Here is a 23,248-nt window from a genome sequence, read left to right on the forward strand (position 1 = left end):
TATTCACTTTGTACATCACACATCAGAAGCCAGATGGTTTAATAGATTAGACATCAGTCGGTTGGTGAACATGACCTGTTAGAAATCACAGCATGTAGCAGAAAAAGATGAAAAACCCAGATTACCTGAGTCATATCAGTGCCGACACACTGTATGCGTTGTCACATGTCTACTTAACATATGCAGCATAAATTAGAAATGTGTCAAATCATTTTAGAATGGACTGAGAATGTGATTATATACTGAGTTGTGAAATGGGCTCGTAAAAAAGAAAAAAAAGAGAGGCTGATGCTAGTAAAATGGATGCATTATGTCCTTGGTTTCTTATTGTTTGTTGTCCGCCTGCGTAAAAAGAACCAAAGAAAGCAAATCAGATCTGTATCATATTGGATAGCATCACATTCTTTTGCGTTGTATTTCATCACATCATGTTGAGTCATACTGTATCGTTGTTGTATTTGTTTTATTCAATATTGTATAATATATTGAATATACTGAAAGGAGCATCAGCCTTGGTGATGCAGACGCGCATCTCTTTTCTCCTTCTATCGGTTGTTTACAACTTTAAAAGCAAAAAGACATTCAGTAGGAAATATATGACTTAGAAACACGTCATAAATTGAAACAGTAAAGAGTAATGTTTGCTTTTTTTGTCACAGTGAGCCCATATGATATAGATTTTTTCCATATAGATTTTTGTGTGTGCACTTATTTTCTCATCTCTCTGTTATTTCATACATCCCATAGGCTTTGTTATGTTTAGTTTTAAGTGAACTAATCTAGTGTGAATCGATCAATGACTGTGTTTCATATACTTGACTCAGGTAGCATATTGTGATATTGTGATTAAAAGTACCTGCGCTGCACAGTGACGTCAGAGGACAGTCATGGACAGTCACATGAGTAGACCAGGAAATACATGTGACCTACAAGACCCGATCAGTAAAGCCTCCAAACGAATCCACCAACCCTAAATGGGGGTGGTATTGCATTGGGACACAGTCAGGGGGCGTTGGGAATGAGAAAGCTGAGAAGGGGGCGTTGAGACCGAAATGGGGGGCATTAGTCTGTAGAAGTGTCAGTATCAAGCAGCATGTTATGTGAATGGTGAATTTCCATGCTGCCTCCCCCCCTGGTCCTTGGTGGTAATGTAGGGGGGCACTACCTTTGCAACATATATCAGTTAAAATTTGCTTAGAGGTCTTATTTATGTCTTTGTGCATAAGAAATCAATATAAGTGAATCCCCAAAGGAACTTTGTGTTGGTAAATTCAAGTTCTGCAAATTGACAGGATTTCAGTTCTGTTGCAACATGTTGATGGTCATATGAACTATGTTTTCAGGTCAAAAATGTCCAGTTTCATCACAATTAATGCTATATTTTCATGTCACAAATGGCCAAGTTATATTTTAACTGAATTTACCTGAAAAACAAATATTCTATTCTTTTAGATTCCCCAATTTTTCTTACCAGATTCTATCCTACATATCACATGTTTTATTTTTACAGGTTCAATATGGAGTATGGTGCTGATCCATCCTGTTATGTTACGCCAATACATACATTAAGAATGTCACATGTCACTTTTTAAATCAACAGTTTTCTAATAATAAGCATTTTTATAAAGAAATAACAGTTCTATATTGTTATTTACTCTTTAGTATGATGATAAACTAGACAATAAATAATTCTGATCCTAGTTTTTGCACAGGGATCATTTGTGGAAACGGTGACATGGCTGCCGAGCATCAGTATGATGGGATCCGTAACAACCATGTCACATCCGTCCACTGCCACATTTTGTGTTTTTGTGTCAGCTGTTATTGTTTTAGATCCACAATACTAACATTTATGAATAAGAAGAGAATTAGCAATAGTAAGTATATAAGTTTATTACTAATAAAGTACTGGTACTGACCAGAGCATCATGGGTAATGTCACGTCCGTCCACCAGCAAAAGTTTTCACATACACGTGCTATTCAAAATCCAATATTTCTGAAAATATAGCTTCCACTGTCAAATAATATCAGTAGTCTGTGCACAAATGTATTAGCATTATTTCAACACAGTTCTTTGCATTTCTTACAACTTCTTTTTTTTTGACAAAAATGGCCACTCATTTGACCCCCTAAGTAAATTTTAGCCGATATAAGCTCCATCAGACCAAGACCCACTACCCCCGTTCAACAACTTGTTACAGAGCATGATAACCCTCCGACACACACACACACTGTTCAACGGTTACTTATGGAGCGCTATGTGTAAGACAATGTCCAAGTGAAAGACAAAAAACACACAAGTGACCTTTTAAGTGCTGAGGGGCAATGGACACCCACTTCTGAGCTATGAAACAGCTGAAAAGCTTGTATTGTTTTAGATAATCAATACTGTAAATAGGGATGGGAATCAAGAACTGGTTCTTTTTGAGAACTGGTTCCCAGTAGCTCGATTCCTTGGAATCATTTGCCTGCAATCCAGAACTGTTCACAGACATACTCAAACACAACACCTCTCAGGTGAAGTTACACATCAGTCCTGATGTTCAGCCAATGCCAACCACAAGGGGGAGTGCACATTCACCAGAAAGTCGAGGCGGAAATAGAAAAGCTGGAAGATAATGACATTATTGAAAGAGTGACCAGACCAACACCCTGGGTGTCTCCAATAGAGAATAGAAACAACTTCACTCTGCCGGATAATCATAAGTGGTGTTATTTAAGGTGTAATCAATGCTAGGATAGTGAAGTGTGTGTGAAATTTGAAGCTGTAGAACTGAGAGCTGTGCAACTCTCATCATTCCAGGATATTTGACTATTTTTTTTCCATTTTGAGAGGTCCCAAATGTTAGAAAATGACATTGTTAGATGAAGTGTGTCTGAAGCTCTCTTTGATAGTGTCTTATAAGAGGAGCAGAGGAGAATGATGTTGTTTCAGACTTTAGGGCATCTAAGGTCTACATGGACTGCATAAGACCAATAAGCTCTTCTATTGCGACTATACATGGTAGTATGTCAGGTTTTCACAGACTGAAAAGCACCCTATTATGATAACAGAATGAACAAAATGAACAAACCTTAATCACACCGATATGTATAGATAGGAATAAAAAGACGGAATGTGTCTGAAAACAAAATTATTCCAACTTAATGGGTGACAGTGTATATAAACTTAAAATACAGGACAGTAAATCTGATGTAACACAATGTATGATCCAACCATACAGGTAAAGAGCATAATAATGTTCCTGCAGAGTATTGGGGAAAAAAATGGTAAATAGCTAACATTTATAGTTGAATGTTTAGTTACAGAGTTGCATAAAGGATATTTAGTGATATTTAACAGTGACTTTATAGATTGTTCCATTCTGCTTTCATCTCATCCAGTACATTCAGTGTCTGGATTGTCTATTCTGAGTTTTTTTTTCATGAAGGTGACAATGACTCTGGTCTGCACAGAAAAATAGAAGATCGTGATAATTCACATGACATAAAAAAAAGTAAAAAGTGTAGACAGTGACTCATGTAAGGTGACGGTAACACAAAACTACTTATTGTCAGGTGATAATACACATGATATAATTATATTATATAACAGAAACATAATTATGAACAGTATATCCAATTCAGTCCCTGTACATCTTATACACTAGACCTTTAACATTAGCTGAATTTGATATAATGAAAAGTCAAAGGTCACCCTCATTGTGACTACAGAAAAACAGTAATTATAGAATTGGTAAGGTTATTACGTATGTAACAGATTTGGTTCTTGTGACATGATAACTGACATTTTATATCAGAAAAGTCAACTTCATTAATGATTTAAATGTTGTCCAAAAAAGCCAGAACTCAGGAACACATGGGGCGATTGGAAACTTATTTCACATTTGGTTGATTATGTTTGTGGTGGCATCTTTGTAATTTCTTCAAAGTCTTCATTACAGTATTTGAGTCCAGAAAGTGTCAAATGCAAAACAAAATATTGTAATTGACATGTTGATGACACAGTAAAAGCACATGTTCTGGAAATATTATGATCCTGTACTTAAACTTGTGTCCAAGAGGGGGCAGAGTTACATTCTCATTTGAGTTGATGGCCCAGATTGAGTTAACCCTATAATGCCAAACGTATCATATTTGATACATGAGTTTTGAATCCCTCTACATGATCAGTATGATTTTTTTTTTTTATTGAAAAACCTGATGTCTAGAATTAGATACATGCAAGACACAAATAATCCACTGGGGGGGAGGAATTCGTTCACCAGAGGCCTTTCCAGTGACTCTATAAGATTGTCATTACTGGAAAGGAATTACCAATTTGTTCGACATGTTCATGTTATATTATGTTTTTGTTTGCTCAGAAATAATAATTGAGCATTGAGACCCGATGTATCAAATATGACACAAAATTGAAACTCATGCATGGAAATTGATATTAAAAAAAAAAAAAAAAAAAAAGGTTGTTCAGAAGGACTAATAAAGGCTCCAGTTTCAAAGAACTAGAATTGTCAATGATTTAATGGTTCAGGCTTTACAGGGTTAATTAAAGAGTTGACGAACATTAAATATCTGGCATTACTGTTACAAATGATACATAATCCATTGGAGTGGTCTGACTGTGCATTATTTTCAGTTTGTTTTGCAGTGTGGAAAAACCGTCACATGCGTACGGTGACCAACTACTTCATCGTGAATCTGTCATTCGCTGACGTCTTGGTCACCATCATCTGCCTGCCTGCCAGTCTTGTGGTCGACATCACAGAGACGTGGTTCTTTGGAAAAACTCTTTGCAAAATTGTGCCTTATCTTCAGGTAAGAATATAACAGGATGTGTTTCAAACCATAATGGAAGGACTGACCTAGTTTATTTTCTATTTATTTTATCAGTGCAGCCCTTTTTCTGTTGTTTCTATTATTTGTTTTTGTGAATAAAATGTTTTTTTCAGATAAAATAAACATGTACTGCGTGGTATCTGACATTACCGCATGTATATGTCAGAGACTTATTGAAAATTCTGCACAAACCTCCACAAATCGGATCTTCTGTTAAATTCCTAGTTGCATGCTATTTTCCAGATACATTCTAGTTGTACCTTGTCAATACGTGTGCTCTTTAAATAACTTTGATGTGAAAACATGCCCCGTGCGAATGTGGCGGTAAACACAGGGATTACGCCACGCTGAATCCATCCAAAATATGTTCAAAGAGTGATCAGGCTTGTGCTCTGCTGACTTTCACAACATCCATCCACACTTATCACACCTCATGAAACTGATTTTTCAATCTGTTTGAGGGGCTCTGTGGTCATATTCACTCTTTGCTGTTTTGTGCACTGCTGCTTTTTGGGCTTTTCTCTGAAAGGGTCTGAACTATTTTTCTTTTTTTTTTGTATTTACCTAAAGTAACCCTCAGCTATTTGTGTGTTTTCACACTGTTTCTTCTTCTACCTTGAGTAATCACCCCTCAGAGCAGAGACAGAACACAATTGGAAATGTTGATTGTCAGCTGAATCCTGAAGCTTCTGTTGAATGTCATGATGACATACTGTCACGGATAAATGTCAAATGACTGAAAAGGCAATAACACATATATGTTCATCAAACTGTATTTTTAAAAACAGGAAATTGGAAGCAGTGAAGACAAAGCTTAATTCACTGATTTTCTTTTGTACAGATGTGAAAATAAGACTCAAAAATTCTATTATATAGAATTTGTAATAGCTTTCAACTGCAGGTGACAACATATTTGCCCCATCCTCCAGCTTGAATCTGTACTCTACAGCCAAATCAACATCAGCACAGTGATAAATAACACTGATACATGAAATTGTTCTGTCCCAACACTGAATGCAACATTATGAGGCAGGATCAGTTCAAGGGAACTCAGAATCAGACATGTATTCAATCCGTCTGCTTGTTTGCAAATTTCTATCTTTGTCATTCACATCGATATTTATTTTAGTGAATCATGTAGATGAATTTAATATGACAAAATGGTGTTTTGAAAATATTGCAAATACTTCTGCCTACAGAAGTGTTCAGCCCCTTTGATTTTGGCAAACTTTAATTCAATGCAATGTTTTCACAATGTTTCTGAGCATCTTATCTTTTCTCCATTCATATGCTTGCTGGTTATTCTTCATTATAAAAGTCTTTTCTTTTCTTTTCTATTTCTAAAGACAAATTAATACAGAAGAAGATTTGGAAAGAAGTCACCTTAAATCAGAATTGAACAACACCCTTAGTGAAATACATGTTGTACAGACAAGTCCATAAGTATTTGGATTGTGACACAACTTTCGTAATGTTGCCTCTTTTCACCACCACAATGGATCTGAAATAAAAGAATCAAGATGTGATTCAAGCGTAGACTTTGAGCTTTTATTCAAGGAGTTTAACAAAAATATTGTATGAACCATTTAGGTATTGCAGCCATTTTAAGCATAGTCCCTCAGCAGCATCTGTGTCCTGTTTCCTGCATACTGAAGCAGATAAAAGGTCTGGAGTTGATTCCAAATTTTGAATTTGCATTGACTGAAAATGTCAATAAGAGGTGCAAAGACACGTCAGTGCAAGTGAAGGAGGTCGTCATTCAGCTGAAAAAAAAAGAGAAAATCTATCAATGAAATCTAGCAATGACAACATTTTGAGGAGTGGCCAATTGATAATGTAGTAGATCCTTAAAAATAAAGATTGGTGAGTTTGTCATCTTAAGGTTTAGAAGACCACAGAGACAACTAAAGTGGATAATCACAGAATTTGTTTGTGAAGAAAAAAATGTTTAACAGCATTCGTTCATGAAGGTAGGTGTATCATTATAAAACAGACACCTTCAGGAATATAAATCAAATCAAAATCAAATCAAAGTTTATCTCTATTGCACTTTACAACAATATAACGAAGCCCAAAGTGCTTTACGTCTAAAAGCATGATTAAATTCTAAGATAAAAAAGCAGGTTAATCAAGTGCCATAAATATGCATAAAATAAAAGGACACAACACACATTGATAAAAAAGACCACAGATTCAAACCTGATAGTGTCTCAGAGCTAAAGGTAAACACAGAAGTTTAACAACAAAGGGCAAACCACTGGGAAAAAAAACAGGAAGGACAGTTTACAATTCGACAAAAACATCTAAAAATAAAGCCTATCCAGTCCTGAAGAAAAGATTCTCTGGACAGATGAAAACATGGTGGATCAGTGTTATGACATGGACATGTATCGCTGCCAGTGGAAGTGGGTCACTGGTGTTTACTGATGATGTGATGCTGATAGAAGTCTTTCATAGTAATCACAGCATGCACTGTCCATGTTCTGGGAGACTGTCTGATAATCTTATGTAGACCTCTAAATCTTACTTAAACTTATTTAAATTAACAATTTATTCAGAAAAAGCAAGTCAGAATACCATTACCATACTTTACTTAAATATTTAAAAGTTCTGGAGATGAGTGTCCATTTCCCACAGGAAATAAACCCAAAGATTTATCTAACTCATGATACTGGTTACACTCCTCTGCCAAAAGTCAACTGATTGAACTTCCCAGAGATATTTATATTCAACACATGAAACAGAAATGAAAACAACCCCAACACAGGAAATTGGACCGACATTAGATATGTACCACCATGCTATATCTGATTTCGGTCCAGTTTTAAATGAGATCCCAAAAATAAATCTCTCTACATATGGGACAGCTAGTGGTTAGTTTATAAATCTGAAACTCCCAGAGTGCTGTTTCTTCCAGGTCAGAGGAAGAATTACACATACTGTAGGGTGCTGCTAGCAATTGTAGGCCCCATGAAAGCTAAACGTTGTAGGCCCTTCATGAAAGACAGCATCTGTTGATCTGTCGGAGCAGGGGGGGCGGGAGTTATATTCGTGGGGTGTGTTCTGTAAGTGCCGTAACTGTATGTGCCATAACCGAAAATGAAATTTAACACACTTTGGACATGTACTTCCGTTGTAGCTTACACGAAATTTTCACAACTTCTAACTAGGGATGTAACGATTACCGGTATAACAATAAACCGCAGTAAAATTGTAGACGGTTAGTGTAACCGTTTAAATTCTAATTATCATGATAACCGTGTTTGATTACCACACTTTTCCAGAGAAAATGCCTTTGTAAAGATCTGCTTTTATGTCAAATATTTGAGTATAGTTTTAATTTATTACAATTTTAATTTTATATACCTAATATTTGGAACCAATATTCACTTTTAAAGTCTTTGAAAAGGTCCATTAAGCATCTTTGTGTTATTTATGCAATAAATTATATACATTTTTCAAATCAGATTTTATATATTTTTTTGTGTGTTTTCTGTCCTTTTATGTTGATATAGTAGGTTAAAGTGAAAAAAATAATAGGCAGATGAGATAGATGAAGTTGTGCTGAAAAACAGATCCCAAACATGGGTGTAGTAAACATTTGTTTATATAGTACATAAAGGCAAAATCAAAAGTACTGAAAAACAGACAAAATAGACTCAGACCACTAAGGGTTAAATTTTAAATGTTTCTGCCAACAGAAGGTACATTGTGCCAATTATTTTATTTGTTTTTTTTTTGTTTTTGTTTTTTTGTTTTTTCAAAATACAACTTGCTTAAATTATTTCAGTGTGTGTATTAGTACTTTTTAAACATTTTGAACACAGTTTCAACAATACCGCAATAATAATGATAACCGTGATAATTTTGGTCACAATAACCGTGATATGAAATTTTCATATCATTACGTCCCTACTTCTAACCTACATCCACTGGGCTCCCTCTACTGTTCTATGGGCCCCCAGGGAATGCTAGGCCCCATGGATTTGTCATGTTTATCCCCCATTTATGGCACCCCAGCACATACTTATAAAACATTAATTAATCACTTGATAATGGAAACATAACAGGTGAAATGCTTATGGATGTAAAAAGAATTTTACTTTGAAACTGTAATATTTTCATGTCAAAACCTGCAGCATTCGATTTTCTCAATCTTAACAGTCACTGCCATGGTCCAAATCATCTTTAAAAGGCTGTGAACAGTGTGTTAAACTTGAGACAGGAAACCCTCAAGGATCTGTCTCAGGCCCCATCCTTTTTCCTTTATATATTAATTTTCTCCAGATACGCTGATGTACGGGTCATCCACGTAAACCCGATAAAACCTGTGATGCTGTTGCAGAAAAGTGAAACAAAAATTTAGCAAAAGTTTCAGCTTGACTTGATAATTTCTGTCTGAAATAAAATAAAAACACAGAACACTCCATCTGTATGTTTTTCCTAAGCTATCTGTAAGAGATTCATTGAACATTTAGTGCTAATATAAATGGACCCCAGAAAGTACAGGTACTTCAGTCTCAGGAATTTTTCCTTTTATTTGAAGAAAGGCCTTTAAATCTACTGCTCTGCTTAGAACCAGTTACAAAATTAGGTGAAACTTAAGGAGTTGGTCTCATTGAACACTTTTAAGGGGATTTTAACTTCCATGAAAGCATCTAGTTGTAAATGTGTTGCCTAATTAAATTAATATCTAAACTACTTTCTTTGCAGTTATCATTTTATACTTGCATTTTATTTCTGAAGATCTCTGTATATATGTTTGCTTTGTAACCTGGTTAATTGTGCTGCTGCTTATCTTGACCAGGACACTCATGTAAAAGACATATTTTGACCTTAATCCTTGTTAAAAAAAAAAAAAAAAAAGGTAAAATAAAGACCTCATCAAAAAAAGTGACAAAACAGAAATATTTAGGTAAAAAGATGAGTAACACAATTAAGGCTAATCTGGAGAATGTTAGGTTTTTCTGAAATTGCCTGATATTTAACTATGCTTTGCTGTATCTAATTTCATTCTTTATCATATGGTTTGACTACCTGGTTTCAGGCCAACCAGTCTACACTTTCATCCATATAGTGTCTGCATAATCAGACCTTATAATTTTGGGGTAAAAAAATTAAACAGAAGATATTATCAATGCCACATTTTAAGCAAATATAAATACGTTTTGTGAATTGTATTGGTTTTAACTACATACAATGAGTATTTAAATGGTTTAAATGCTCCACAGTTTCTTTGTAAGAACATAAATAAACCGTAAACCTGCTGCATATCCACCAAAGCAGTTTTCATGTCGTTATGATGTCTCATTCATCAACATACCTTTTGGTCAGACTTCAGCCTTCGGAAATTTGATTGAACTTTTAATGGGATGTGTTTTAAATATATTTCCGTGACATTTTGCTGTATTTCTCACATAATGTTCTCAGGTCATATTCATATTTGACTTTTGACTGCAGAAGGCCATTAGCATTAGCAGCAAACACCACAGATACAAATACAGATGAACTTTATTGATCTCTGACTGAACATTTTAGGTAATCGGCTCGAAGTTTGGACGTATTTTCAGTATGGACTACAACCGCTGCTGCTGACAAACAGTTATCGCGTACTCGGAGAAAAGTTCGTCGGAAGTCTTGACCTTATATGTGCAAATGTCGTGATGTAATTAGTTATAGATGCAACAAATTAAGCAGGAATTGAAATGGGTTGTAGAAATGCACTCAATTTTTGCCAAAATGAATATAAAGATAGCTTTGCAGCACCTGGAGGGTTCAAATTCAAACTTTTTGAAGTATTAGGGTCCCCAAATACACAAATAAATGTACTAAAGACTAATAAATGTGGTTTTCAGCAAAATATGACCCCTTAAAGCAGGGGTCACCAATCCTAGTCCTCGAGGGCAGGAATCCTGCATGTTTTAGATGTATCCCTCTTCCAACACACCTGATTCAAATGCTAAGCCTATCATCAAGCTCTGCAGAAGCCTGATAATGACTGTCACCTGTGCTGGAAGAGGGAAACATCTAAAACATGCAGGATACCGGCCCTCGAGGACCAGGATTGGTGACCCCTGCCTTAAAGACTTCATAAAACTGACTACATAAAAAACCATTTCTTTTTTATCTATTTATTGCAATTATTTATCCCAAAATTAACAACAGAGGTGCATGGGAGCAGTTGTTTACTACTTGTAGTTATCTGATTGACTGCCTCATCTCATCCCTGTTGTTTGCCTTCTCTCAATGGGTTGTCATAATGAAGGAAAATGGAATTAAGGTCAAAGGATTGGTTTTCAGCCACAGTAATTATGCAGACACTGAAAAACAAAACAGGTCAGTTTTGTTAGTCTATAGATTTCCTCTGTCCTGTTTTAGTACAATTACAGTCACAGCACATGCAGTCTTCACTGTGGGATTCTAGTGACTGATGCCTGTTGGTTTTCTAATCAGATCAAACATGTGGTTTACTTTTAAATTCTGCGGAAAATAAGAGATTTAGAACAGGATGGTGTCATGTTAAAGCTGGTTGATAGTTTTCAAGCAATAGCAGGCAATAATTACATGGTTGCTTTTCAGCATATTGGAGCTCAGGTGGTCTGGGTTTAAAAAAAAAAGAAGAAGAAAGCAAACTTCTGTTTTGAGATGGAATAAATTGTACCCTGTGACAGAGGTAGAGGCAGCTGTCATAATTTGATAATCGGTCGCTGTTCAGATCCAACCAGATGTGACTCTACTGCTGTGGACTGGTGGTGTTTTTATTTGGACAAACGGTGAGATCTGCAGAAGGATTAACATTAGCAGAAAAGATATTTTCTAATTCTGGCTCCAGATTTTGTCTTAAAGCAGTGTACAACATTCGTCACCGATGTTTCATCAAATCTGTAAACGCCAAGTGATAGCCTTAAGTATCACGAATCTGTTAGTCTACCAGTGATTCTGCACCTGAATCACTTTCCTCGCAGGGAACAACCTTGAAGTGTACTCCATCACAAGCCATCTGTGTTTTTACATACTAAACCGAAACCGAGTCCAAACCATCACTCAGGCCTTTTCAGAATTCCACACAGCCGCAGCAGTAAGAAGCAATGAAGTTGTTTCTGGGTTTGTTGCTGCTGCAGCCATACTGTGGCTGGAAAATAAAATAAAGGAAAATAACTGTACTGTCTGAATCTGAGGTAAACAGTAGGGATGCACCGATCTGATACCAGTATCGGGCATTGGCTTCGATACTCAGTGTGTGTACTCGTATTTGTACTTGTAAAAGTAATCCAATACAAATGCACCGATACCACTTATGGCCGTGTGACATTCACAGTTCAGTGCAGCAGATACGCGGTGGTGGAATAATGTGTGGGGAGTGTGGAGATTTTTCAAAATGAATGACGGTGATAAAAGTAACGCTGACTGCAAGTAATGTTAAAGACACAGACAGACACGGACGCAGCGTTCTGTCCGTCCTCTGCGTACATTCCATCCATTTTCCAGGTGCTCGCTGATGCATACCCAGACGGAGAATACCACCAGGAACCGTGGAGGTAGAGGATCTGTTCAAAGAGCAACTGTGTGAGTTAGAGAAAAACTACTGACACATTTATGACAACTACCCAGGGCTGGGCCGGGGGTAAGGAGCGGTGTGGACCACCGCCAGCGGAAGTGAAAACGAAACTTATCGCTCATTTCTCTTTTCTCTACCTGCTGAAGCTTTGCTTTTAAACCTTACCAGTGAAAACGCTGCAATATTAGTATCACATTAGTGTTACCTCTGTCGCCTCCATGTTTATTATTACTGACTTTCTTCTTCTTCTTCTCAAAAAACTTTACTCTTTTTCGTGGTATTTGTCCAGTATGGTTAATTCAGAGCAGCGCCCCCTGGTGGATTAATTGAGAAACACTCGTTTCAACATATTAAATGTCAGTAGCAGCACTTTGTTCCAGTCAGACTAATGACAACGACAATAAAGCACATTTACAAAAGGAACTAAGAACTGGAATGGGATTATTAAGTAATCGTATTGGTACTCTGTATTGACAAGTACTCAAATGTAAGTACACGTACTCGATCTGGAAAAAAGTGGTATCAGTGCATCCCTAATAAACAGTATAGTTTACAAAAGCTGAGTTTTTTTGGGTTTTTTTTAACTTAAGAAATATATAGTTTGATATGACATGTAAATTTGACAACTTCCAAGGGTAGTAACAAACCAGAATGCTGCTAAATAGTGCTAAAAAGTGTTTGTTGGGACATTGTGACTTAAATCATCATGAAGGTGCATAAATCGTGCTGAGAGATGTCTTGGAGATGTCTGCAGTCTAAGACATGAATGTGTGTTTGCCGACTAAACACACTTGAACAATAAGCACTGCACTGCAGACTGATCCTACAGACAAAAGGACATTCCTAGTTTGTTTATAATGTGTGACAAAATGATGCTTTCAGCTTTGTTTACCATTTTAATTTTTGCAAAATCACACTCCGACACTGAAACAAAGAGGTGCACTCTTCGTTACGTAATAATAATAATGGATTAGATTTCTATAGTGCTTTTCAAGGCACCCGAAGCACTTTACATTACTGATGCATTATTCATTCATTCACACATTCACACTCTGGTGGTGGTTGTTATAGCGCAAAGGTTCTGACATATTTTACAGAGGAAGCAGGAGACAAATGGATTCAAATTGTAAAGTGCTTCATTTTTAATCGAAGTTAGGTGCTGATTTTTTACTGTTTAACCCTTCCCGTGCCCTAAACAAAAAAAAGAACCAAAGTTTTTAAGAAAAAAAACAAAACAAGGACCAAGGTGAGCAGGCCAACTTTACAAAAGGACGGTAGGTGGATCAGACCAACCCTATACAGGAGCTGACCACATACCGCTACCCCTACCCTATTGAACACAACCCGCAACTAAATCCTGTCAAAAAGAAAAGCCGAAAATATGACATCCAGACCCACCTGGTCAAACAAAAAAAACATGACAAATTCATGGGGCCCAGGATTTGTGGGGGGCCCATAGAGCAGTGGAGGGGGCCCAGTGGATACAGGTTGGAAGTAGTGAAAATTTCGCGTAAGATTCGCTGTAGAGGAGAGGCATAGAAGTCGGGTGGCGAACGTTGAAAGGATAAGTTTAGGTTTCATTTTCATGCTATTGTAAGTGATGTTGTGTATGGAGCCCCCCCCCCCGGTCTAACAGACTGTGAAGATAGTCGATTTCTGTCGGGTCCACAAGGGTTACGCTTTCATGGGGTGCATAATTGGTAGTGGTGCCCCTGCCTTCAGTTATTGGATGACCTGCTGAGCCACGGTGGCCCATAATAGTGTTCTATTGTTACATAAACCATGTATAGAATATTTTTCCCCAGAAACTACTTCATGTTCAAAGACATAAGTTCTACTATTCCTTCTTCTACTACATTGTTGCCTGTAAAGTTTGTTTTCAGATACATTCCTCTTTTTATTCCTTCTTTATACACATCAGTAATCACCTTTGACCAGGTGCAGTGATTTCATTAAGAGTCCCATTTACACTTTATGTCAAAAATAATTCAGCCACAAACGTTTCATGAAAAAAAGGTTAAAAAAAAATAAATAAATAAATAAATAAATAAAAATTATACCAACTTTATGAGCAATAGTGTATTTTGGAAAAAAAAAAATTGTATTGCAGTCAAGGACAAAAGACAAGTAATGTTTTTGGTTCCCTTTTAATTATGGCACACATGATGTTTGTTATTTGAAAAGATCATTTTAAAAGTCAAGAAAGCTGCATGTTGTTGTAAAAGTGTTGAACTATCAGACTCTGAAAGTGCTTAGAGAGATGGCACCTCAGAATGACATGGAGGGGGTGTTGTAACTCACACCTGTCACCTATCGATCTGTTCAGAGTCCCTGAAGACGTCTGTGGAGCTTCAGCATGACCAGACTAATGATTTTCACCTCTATAAAGACTTTTTCACCTTATTCTTGAAGATTGAGGTAAAAATGTGTCAGGACAGCACCTGTTTTTATGATGACAGATGATAACATGTGACAAAAGATAGAGTCTGACCAGCTATTTAACACACAACTAAAGGTTTCTTTACCATCTTTAAAGCGGTCATATTTTACTAAACCCACTTGTATTAGTGTTTGCTACATTTATTTGTGTATTTGGACCCTATTAGTTCTAAAAGTTTGAATTTGAACCCTCCAGGTGCTGCAAAGCTATCTTTATATTCATTCCGACAAAAATCGAGTGGATTTCTTCAACCCATTTTAATTCCTGCTTAATTTTTAAGTATTTTTTTTTCCAACCTTTGTTTATTTGGAGTTTTGCAGAAATTGGGCAATAACACTGTATCATATGTGACAAATCAATTGAAAATGAATTGTTGCACAATTTCCTATTTTTTTTTTTTTTTTACATGTATGTAACAACAAAAAAAGAAACAAACCCAAAAACGACTACATCAACCTTCTTCATTAACACACAATAAAAAAGGCTTGAAAAATTCACATTTAGAATACTGATGCGTTACGTGTTACACGAGGTAAATTACCGGACAGAAAAACAAAGAAGAGAACCAGGCGGAAAAAATTACTATAAAGGTCAATCTGGAACAAAGGGGAAATTTGTTTTTCTGACTAGTTGAAACAGAGGATTCCAGATTTGTGAGAATTTATCAGCAGAGGCATGAAGTGTCATTCTAATTTTTTCCAATTTGAGGAAATACAGGACGACTCTGAGCCAGTGTCTAAAGGAAGTGGGCTGTGGTGATTTCCATTTCAGGATGATTACCCTTCTCGCAAGAATGATCATAAATGCAAGAGAGTTACTTTGGGAAGTGGAAAGGGAAGGTGTCCCGACAAAAATCCTCTGGTTTATGTGGGACTTGGATTCCAAAGTGTACAAATCCATCATGAGTGATCCTAAAAGGAAAATCACGCAGGTAGGAAGTATCAGCAGCTGGGTTAAGAAGGAAAAGCTCACTTTTACTGAAATTAAGCTTATACCCTGATAATTGTCCAAAGTCTGAGAGTAGGCTGCTTAATTTGTTACGTTTTGTAACTAGTTACAGTACGTCACAACATTTGCACATATAACGTCAAGACTTCTGATGAACATTTCTCAGACTACACCATAATTGTTTATCAGCAGCAGCGGTTGTAGGCCATACTGAAAATATGTCCAGACTTCAAGTGGATTACCTAAAATCTTGAATTTTTGGTTGTATTAACAAACACAAGTGGCTGAATGGGACAGAAAGCACGGTCAACAACCTGGAGGGGGTGGGGCGGGAAACAGCTCATTTGGATTTAAAGGGCCAGCGCTCAAATCAACCTTTCTAGTGTCATTACTCAGAAATTGAAACAAGTACAATGGAGGACCCAAGAGCAGAACCACAGAGCTAGAGTCTTTATTAACAGGCAAACAAGCAACAGGTAAGGGACAGGCAGCAGGTGAGTCGGGGACAGGCGATGGGTCGGGAACTGGGGAATCCCAACAGGACCAGAGGGGCGAAGGCAGGAGACGTGGTCGGGGATGGAAGGCGGGTCGGTCATCCGGGGTTAAGGCCGTGAGACGTGGTCAAACAAAGGCAGGTCGTTTACCGGGGGAGCAGACAGGCAGATGAAGTCAGACAGGCAGGCAGGTAGAAATCCAGGGGGCAGACGGGTCAAGTGAGGACAAACAGGGTCAGAATCAGGAGGTTCAGGCAGGAGAAAAACGCCAGAGAGTAACACAAATGTAGAAAAAATTTGGCAAATGACAAAGAGCAGAGGGGTGAATATATACGCCCAGTCTAATTGGCTGCAGCTGAGGACACAGGTGGATGGAGTTAGGCTGATTGGAAGGTGTGTCAGAGAGAGATGAGGAGGTGTGGCTGAGAGAGTGACAGAGAGAGAGAGAGAGATGAGAAAAAATAGGACCAGTGGCCCTGTAGCTTACCGGCCAAACTAAAAGCATTGGGAAATGTATCCAGATGCCATTTATTATCACCCAGTTATGTGTATTTATTATATTACAGAAATAGCCCATGTTTTGGCCATATTCCAATCAGATCAGTAAAAAATTCAAATTCCAACGTGATGTTATTGATACTTAGTGATTCAATCCACTTCCTATCTCTTATAATGGGAACATTTTTCAAACTCGCACCAAATCCAGATTCAGATCCAGATCCAAATAATTTCAATACCTTGTGTTGACATCATCATACAGAAGCTGTATACCAAGTTTGAAGTCAATCAGAACTGTAGTTTCAGAGAAGAAGATGATTGAAATTTTTTCCCCATAAGAGCCCATGTTAAATTTTCCGTAAGTTCCCGGATCCAGAAGAAGATCCTGATCAGCATGTGGCCATTATGTTTTGGTCATCTCCCCATCAGGGCTGGACTGTAGAAATTTACACTGGATATCATTTATATTTACTGAGTTATTACATCGATCCACTTCCTATCTGTTATAATGGGGAAATTTTTCAAAGTCGCACCAAATCCAGAATCAGATCCAGATCCAAATAATTCCTCTAACTTTTGTTAACATCGTCATAAAGAAGCTGTATACCAAGTTTGAAGTTGATCGGAATTGTAGTTTCGGAGAAGATGATTGAAATTTTTGTAACGGATGACAGACGACGACGGACGCCGCATGACGACAATAGCTTACGGCCTGTCGGCCGGTAAACTAAAAACAGCCGAACAGACAGGGATGTGACAGGAATAGTGTTGAAGATGGGCCAGTGGAGTTGAATAAATGAAGGATTCAGACCCAAGTATAGCATTTCCAGTTTATGTAGACCACAGGGAAATGTTTTAAAATGCAAAAGTACATCTAAAAAAAGCAAAATAGACTGAAATAAACTCGAAGAAATCCAATATACATTATGTGGATCTGAACAGAAGTTTCATAAAGTGTGGAAATCTTTCTTAACCTTTTTTAAACAATCCTATGACGCATGTACAAGGCCCTTAACAAGTTAAGATGTATGTGTATATGTAATACGCTGATATTTTTATTTATATCTACAGTGCCATATTGCATATCCAGATCTGGTGACAGCAAGGGGTTTGGGAGGGTTAAGTGGGTTTTGTTTGATTTTCTTTTTTTTTTCTTTTTTTTATGTGTGTGAATACCTGTGTGTATTCTGTATTTTTGAAATTCAATAAACATATCTAAACGGGGGGGGGGGGGAGCAAAATAGCACTCCTTTAACACAAATTATGACTTTCTTGGCTCGTAAAAATCATATTTTAAACGGACAAACATTATAATCATGTGCAAACGGTCACACAGTTCAAACAGGATTAAGAAATGATTTGTCTCACACTGTGAACATGATGATGATGAAATTCTTTATTCAGTCATCACATAATAATACAACCAGTGTCAACAACAACACTACAAACATGACAAACATTACCAACAGGTTAATGACTGAAAAGGCACAGGCAGAAGCATTAATGCCTGTCCTACAGAACAAATTCAGCTACCCAGCATTCAATATAGGAAAAAGAAAAAAACAAAAACAAAAAAAAAACAATGCATACAAGCAAACAAACAAGCAAAACATAAAAAGGTGAAAATAAACCAGAAAAATAGAAAACATAACCCTCCAAATTAATGGTAATTTAATGTAGAATCAAAAATAAATTATTACCTATTACTTATTAGAGCTTAACAATTGTATCCTTCAAAAATTGCCTTACGAACCATTTTTTTAAATATCAAAAATGGGTTACACATTCTTAAATCCATGCTGGCCTCATTCCGTAGTTTAACTCCAACAACAGATATACATGTTCTTTTAATCTCTTTTTTAGCTTTTTGTACAACAAATTTACAAACATCTCGCAAATCATATTTAGACTCATGTGTTGAGAAGAACCTTTTGTACACATACGGGGAGTAACATTACCCACAATCAACATTACCCACCACCCCTTTACTAATCCACCAACCAACAAGACAAACACCCACATAGAGGAATTCTGTTTTAACAGAAGTCGTTTCATATTAGATATCACATTTGTCCAAATTAAGATTTCTTTGTGCATTATAGACTCATGGTAATAACAGTGTTTCCAATCCGCTGTCAGTCTGAGTTACTATCTTCATTGTTGCAATAAGCCAGTTTGATCCTTAAGGGAAAGCTATGAATCATTATTTATAAGATGTGCAACCAAGTCCACTGGCAAGTCTACCCCTGATTGGTCTGTGAGAATACTAATAGCTTTCCCCCACAAAAATATGAGAGTGAATATACGTGTTATGTGTCAATCCTGCAATGGACTGTTCAGACATCCAGAGTGTACCCTGTCTTCACCTGGTAGCTAGGATAGGCTCAACCCCCCCACCACCACCCCCCCCCAGGAGAAACTGGATGGATGGACAGATGGATGTTCTTTCTCTGCCTGAGCCCTTTTCACTGGGTCACTATTCTTTGTGAATTCATTTTTTTAACCCTGCAGGAGCAAAATTCACGAGAAAACACACATTTGAAAACAGTCATCTTCCTTCTGCAACTCTATCTGCAGGGCCCAAATCAAAACACAAAATTAAAATTCAATATAAATGAGCCTGCTATTTCATGCCACTATGGAAAAGAAAAAAAAAAAACACTCCAAGCGTCTGTGTCAATCAACTGAGAAAAGCACTTGTGTCAACCCTTATGGATCAGGAAATATTTTTGAGGCAATTTCCAGATCATTTTTTTGTCCTTTCTTAAGTCATTTATCATCATTTATTAAAATATTATACACTGCTTTTTGCATTTTTCAGTGAAAAGCAGCTGTTTTTCTGTGTTTAATTTACTACTCATGTAGCTGTTCATAAACGCTCTGAGTAAATTAACCCTCTGGTATCCCGTTTAGCAAGGCCCTTACTAAGCACCAAGTGTGCCTTTTTGGCACACTTGTGGAATAATGTCAAAAAAATTTTCATACAGTTTGTTTTTAATTCTTTTACACTTTTTTCTATTTCATCAACTTGAGCCGTAAATAAAAATACCAAATACTCAATAATTGTCACATTTTTTAACCCTTTAAATGCTGTGTTTGTAATGTAAACAAACCATTTTTTTGGATGCAAAAAACACAAAAAAAAATGTTTTTTTCAGTATACAACATAAAAAGTGGATCACATACTATTAGATTTTGGCAGCCTGGCATATGTCAATGATTAACTCCAACACTGGTTAATTTGCATTATTATTTTTGGCACTAGGTCCAATGTTCAAAAATACTAGCATCTGTCACCAAGTGTGCGTAAAAAGCACACCTATAAATCAAACTATTAAATATTATATATTGATTTATTTTTCTGCTCTAATTTGATTATATTTTTGTAAATCAAGGTCAGCCTTAATCATACATATTAAATAATCATTCATTTTAGATTTTTTTTTAACCCTTAAACGATCTCTTTTCATCATGATATCACTACATTTTTTGATGCAAAAAACACAAAATATGTTTTGTTTTGTTTTTTCAAAATACTACATAAAAATTGGATTACATATTTTTTGATTTTTGCAGCCTGGCATATGTCAATGATTAACAGCAACATTAACAACGTTAATACATTAATTTAGATCCTCCCCTCTCAAATGAAGCCCAGATATCAGTAAAAGCAGGATTTATGCCGTAATGGCTTACGGATCAAAAACAATGGTTATAATGGAAGAAATAGTGCATTTTAGGCACACTTGGGAGACAGATGCTAGTTTTGTAATTTTCTTTTGTTTACAATTTGCAAATTTTAGTTGGTGGCCGGAATTTTAAAGATCACGTAAAAATGAACAACTTTTGAATTCTAACCTTATTTAAATTGTGAAAAATAATATGAAGTTTTTTAACACGAAGTGCAAAGTGTGCCTAAAAAGCTCACCCGGATACCAGAGGGTTAAAAGGTTATTAAACCAAAACAGAGGAAACTGAATAAAAAGTGACAACAATAATGCATCTATAACCACTGCCATTTGTCAAATTACATGGGAATAATTGGTGAATCAGTGCTGCAGATAATGACAGTGTTTCCGTGTTTACTATGGAGCTGTTGAATGTCCAAATAACACACATCTGATGCTGCCAAAAAGCTGAGAAACTGCATTTTACCTGCATTATTGAAAAGCATTGATAGGATTAGTGCTTTAATAACTTAAACATTTTATATCAACACATACTTTTGGACGCCAACTGCTATTTAGGTCTTTGAGGATTAACAGGGATCAGCAATTACCACTGTCAATTAAGCATTTAACCCCCGTCCGCCTGAAAACACCTGTGATTAGCCACAGTTTGCATCACAGGATTGATTTTCTACAGCTCAGAACCCACAGAGGAGCGTGGAATTCTTGTTTCCGCTCAGTCCAGTTGAATTACAATATGCTGAAAGGTACGATTTTACTCTCAGGAAAGCCAAAGAAATATCAAGCACCGCCGCTTCAGTTTCTTCTTTTCTTCTACAATGTTATGTTCAGCTCAGATGCAGCCTGTGTGTGTCTGCCTCGCCTCATGAGCCTGAACCTGGAAGAATAATGTCGATGACAAAATGTAGAGTTTTAGTCACGGGTGAAGAAGCAGGTTTCTCTTTTGGGTGTCAAAGTGGAAAAGTTCGCTCTCTCTGATTGCCCTCTGGAAAGAATAAAACCTAGAACATTTCCAAAATAAATGATGGTAATTTACTCTCTCAGTCATATTGCCTCTATTTACAGATTTTGACTGTGACAATAGATGTGAACCCAATCATAGATGTCTGTAATCAGGATCAGGAACAAACTGAGCCCAGGGTGGGACTCAGATTTCCACAGAAAGTCTGTTTGAAGGAACAGAAGGTGTGCAACAAGACTGTACTAGAAGTAGTAGTAGTAATAGTAGTAGGAGCAGTAGTAGTAGTAGTAGTAGTAGGAGCAGTAGTAGTAGTAGTAGTGGTAGTAGTAGGAGGAGTAGTAGGAGTAGTAGGAGCAGTAGTAGTAGGAGGAGTAGTAGGAGCAGTAGTAGTAGTAGTAGTGGTAGTAGTAGGAGCAGTAGTAGTAGTAGTAGGAGCAGTAGTGGTAGTAGTAGGAGCAGTAGTGGTAGTAGTAGGAGCAGTAGTAGTAGTAGTAGTAGGAGCAGTGGTAGTAGTAGTAGTAGTAGTAGTTTACTTGGTCGTTAATTACTTTAAACAACACTTATGCACCATCCCATAATAATTCACTGACATTCATACCATTACTGTAACTTTGCTGTTCTTGATAAATCTGATCTGCAGTAATATGTTTGACTTTAAATCAATTGTTAATTGTTAGACTGTAATTAACAGTTTTGTTTTTTGTTTTTTTGTTTTTTGTTTCTTTTAATGTTTTTGTTTTTGTTTGGTTTGGTTTTTTTTTTTGCATATTATCTCCATGAACAGGAAGATTATTACTGTTATTAATTTAAAGAGGAGTGGAATTTTGTAAGTTATGCTTCTTCTCACTCCTTTTCGAATATGTATTATATGTCTTATGCTTAAATGTTTTATTTATTTTCTTCTATTTTGACATTCATTCGCCATAAATACATCAATCAATCAATCAATCAATCAAGTGAGTCATAACTAGTATTAAAGTATGTTAAAATGTGAGAAAACATCAGATTAGCAGCATTAAAAATGTTTTTATGTCATTGTTTTTGTATCACTTTCTGATATTGGGTTTTAAATACATGTTTCTGTGCTTCAAGAATAAAATGCATGGTGTAGCCAAGTTGACATTTTTGTAAATCCATGAAAAAAAAAAAAAAACTCAATTGCATTGTTATTTCATGCCTAATGAGGAATAAAAACACTCAAGAAAAGATCTCGACAAAGGTTCTAATATATATTTTTTTAATTGCATTTATTTTGTTCATGGTTGTGCATTTCATCAGTAAACATTCAATAATCATCAAGTAAACAAACATGTACACACCCATGCTCGAAAAGGAGCAGGATGAAGAAAATCTTATATTTCCTGCCCCCTTCTAAATAATAATAATCTTAATGGTTAGCCATACACAACTAGCTATAAAATCATACTGTATAAAATCAGACAAACCAACTAAATACATCCAAAGATAGTACAAAATAAATACAAAACCAAGTGCAAAACTACATGTCCAGAAAGTACAAAACATAAGTAAATATAAACCTGATGAAATGATGCAAAAACATTTTACCAGTCCAAAATAAGTATTCATGCATGAAAGGGTTCAAATTGAATTAGCAGAGGCTAAACCAAAAATTTTCTGCGACTGCACGGCTGCTTACCCCTCCCATAGAGATCCGGAACAAAAGGGAAGAGGTAAAGGTGCAAAAGCTGTAGTTATAGTGGGCAGTGTCACACTGTAAATTACTCGTTGGGGAACAAACTCAAATGTAAAGTTCCACATTCTGACTCAGAGGCCCATAATGTCAGGTATTAACCAAAAGAAAT

General features: G+C 36.4%; 1 protein-coding gene across 1 annotated transcript in view; it reads left to right on the forward strand.

Moving 5' to 3' along the window:
• The window catches only part of hcrtr2 (hypocretin (orexin) receptor 2), a 78,619-nt gene that overhangs the window by 36,335 nt on the left and 19,036 nt on the right, over window positions 1–23,248 (forward strand). Inside the window, exon 2 of the mRNA XM_030155295.1 lies at window positions 4,638–4,816. Coding sequence (XP_030011155.1) covers window positions 4,638–4,816 — 179 coding nt within the window. The remainder of the gene's footprint in view (window positions 1–4,637; window positions 4,817–23,248) is intronic.

This window comes from Sphaeramia orbicularis, chromosome 15, assembly GCF_902148855.1.
Source record: "Sphaeramia orbicularis chromosome 15, fSphaOr1.1, whole genome shotgun sequence".
Lineage (NCBI taxonomy): Eukaryota > Metazoa > Chordata > Actinopteri > Kurtiformes > Apogonidae > Sphaeramia > Sphaeramia orbicularis.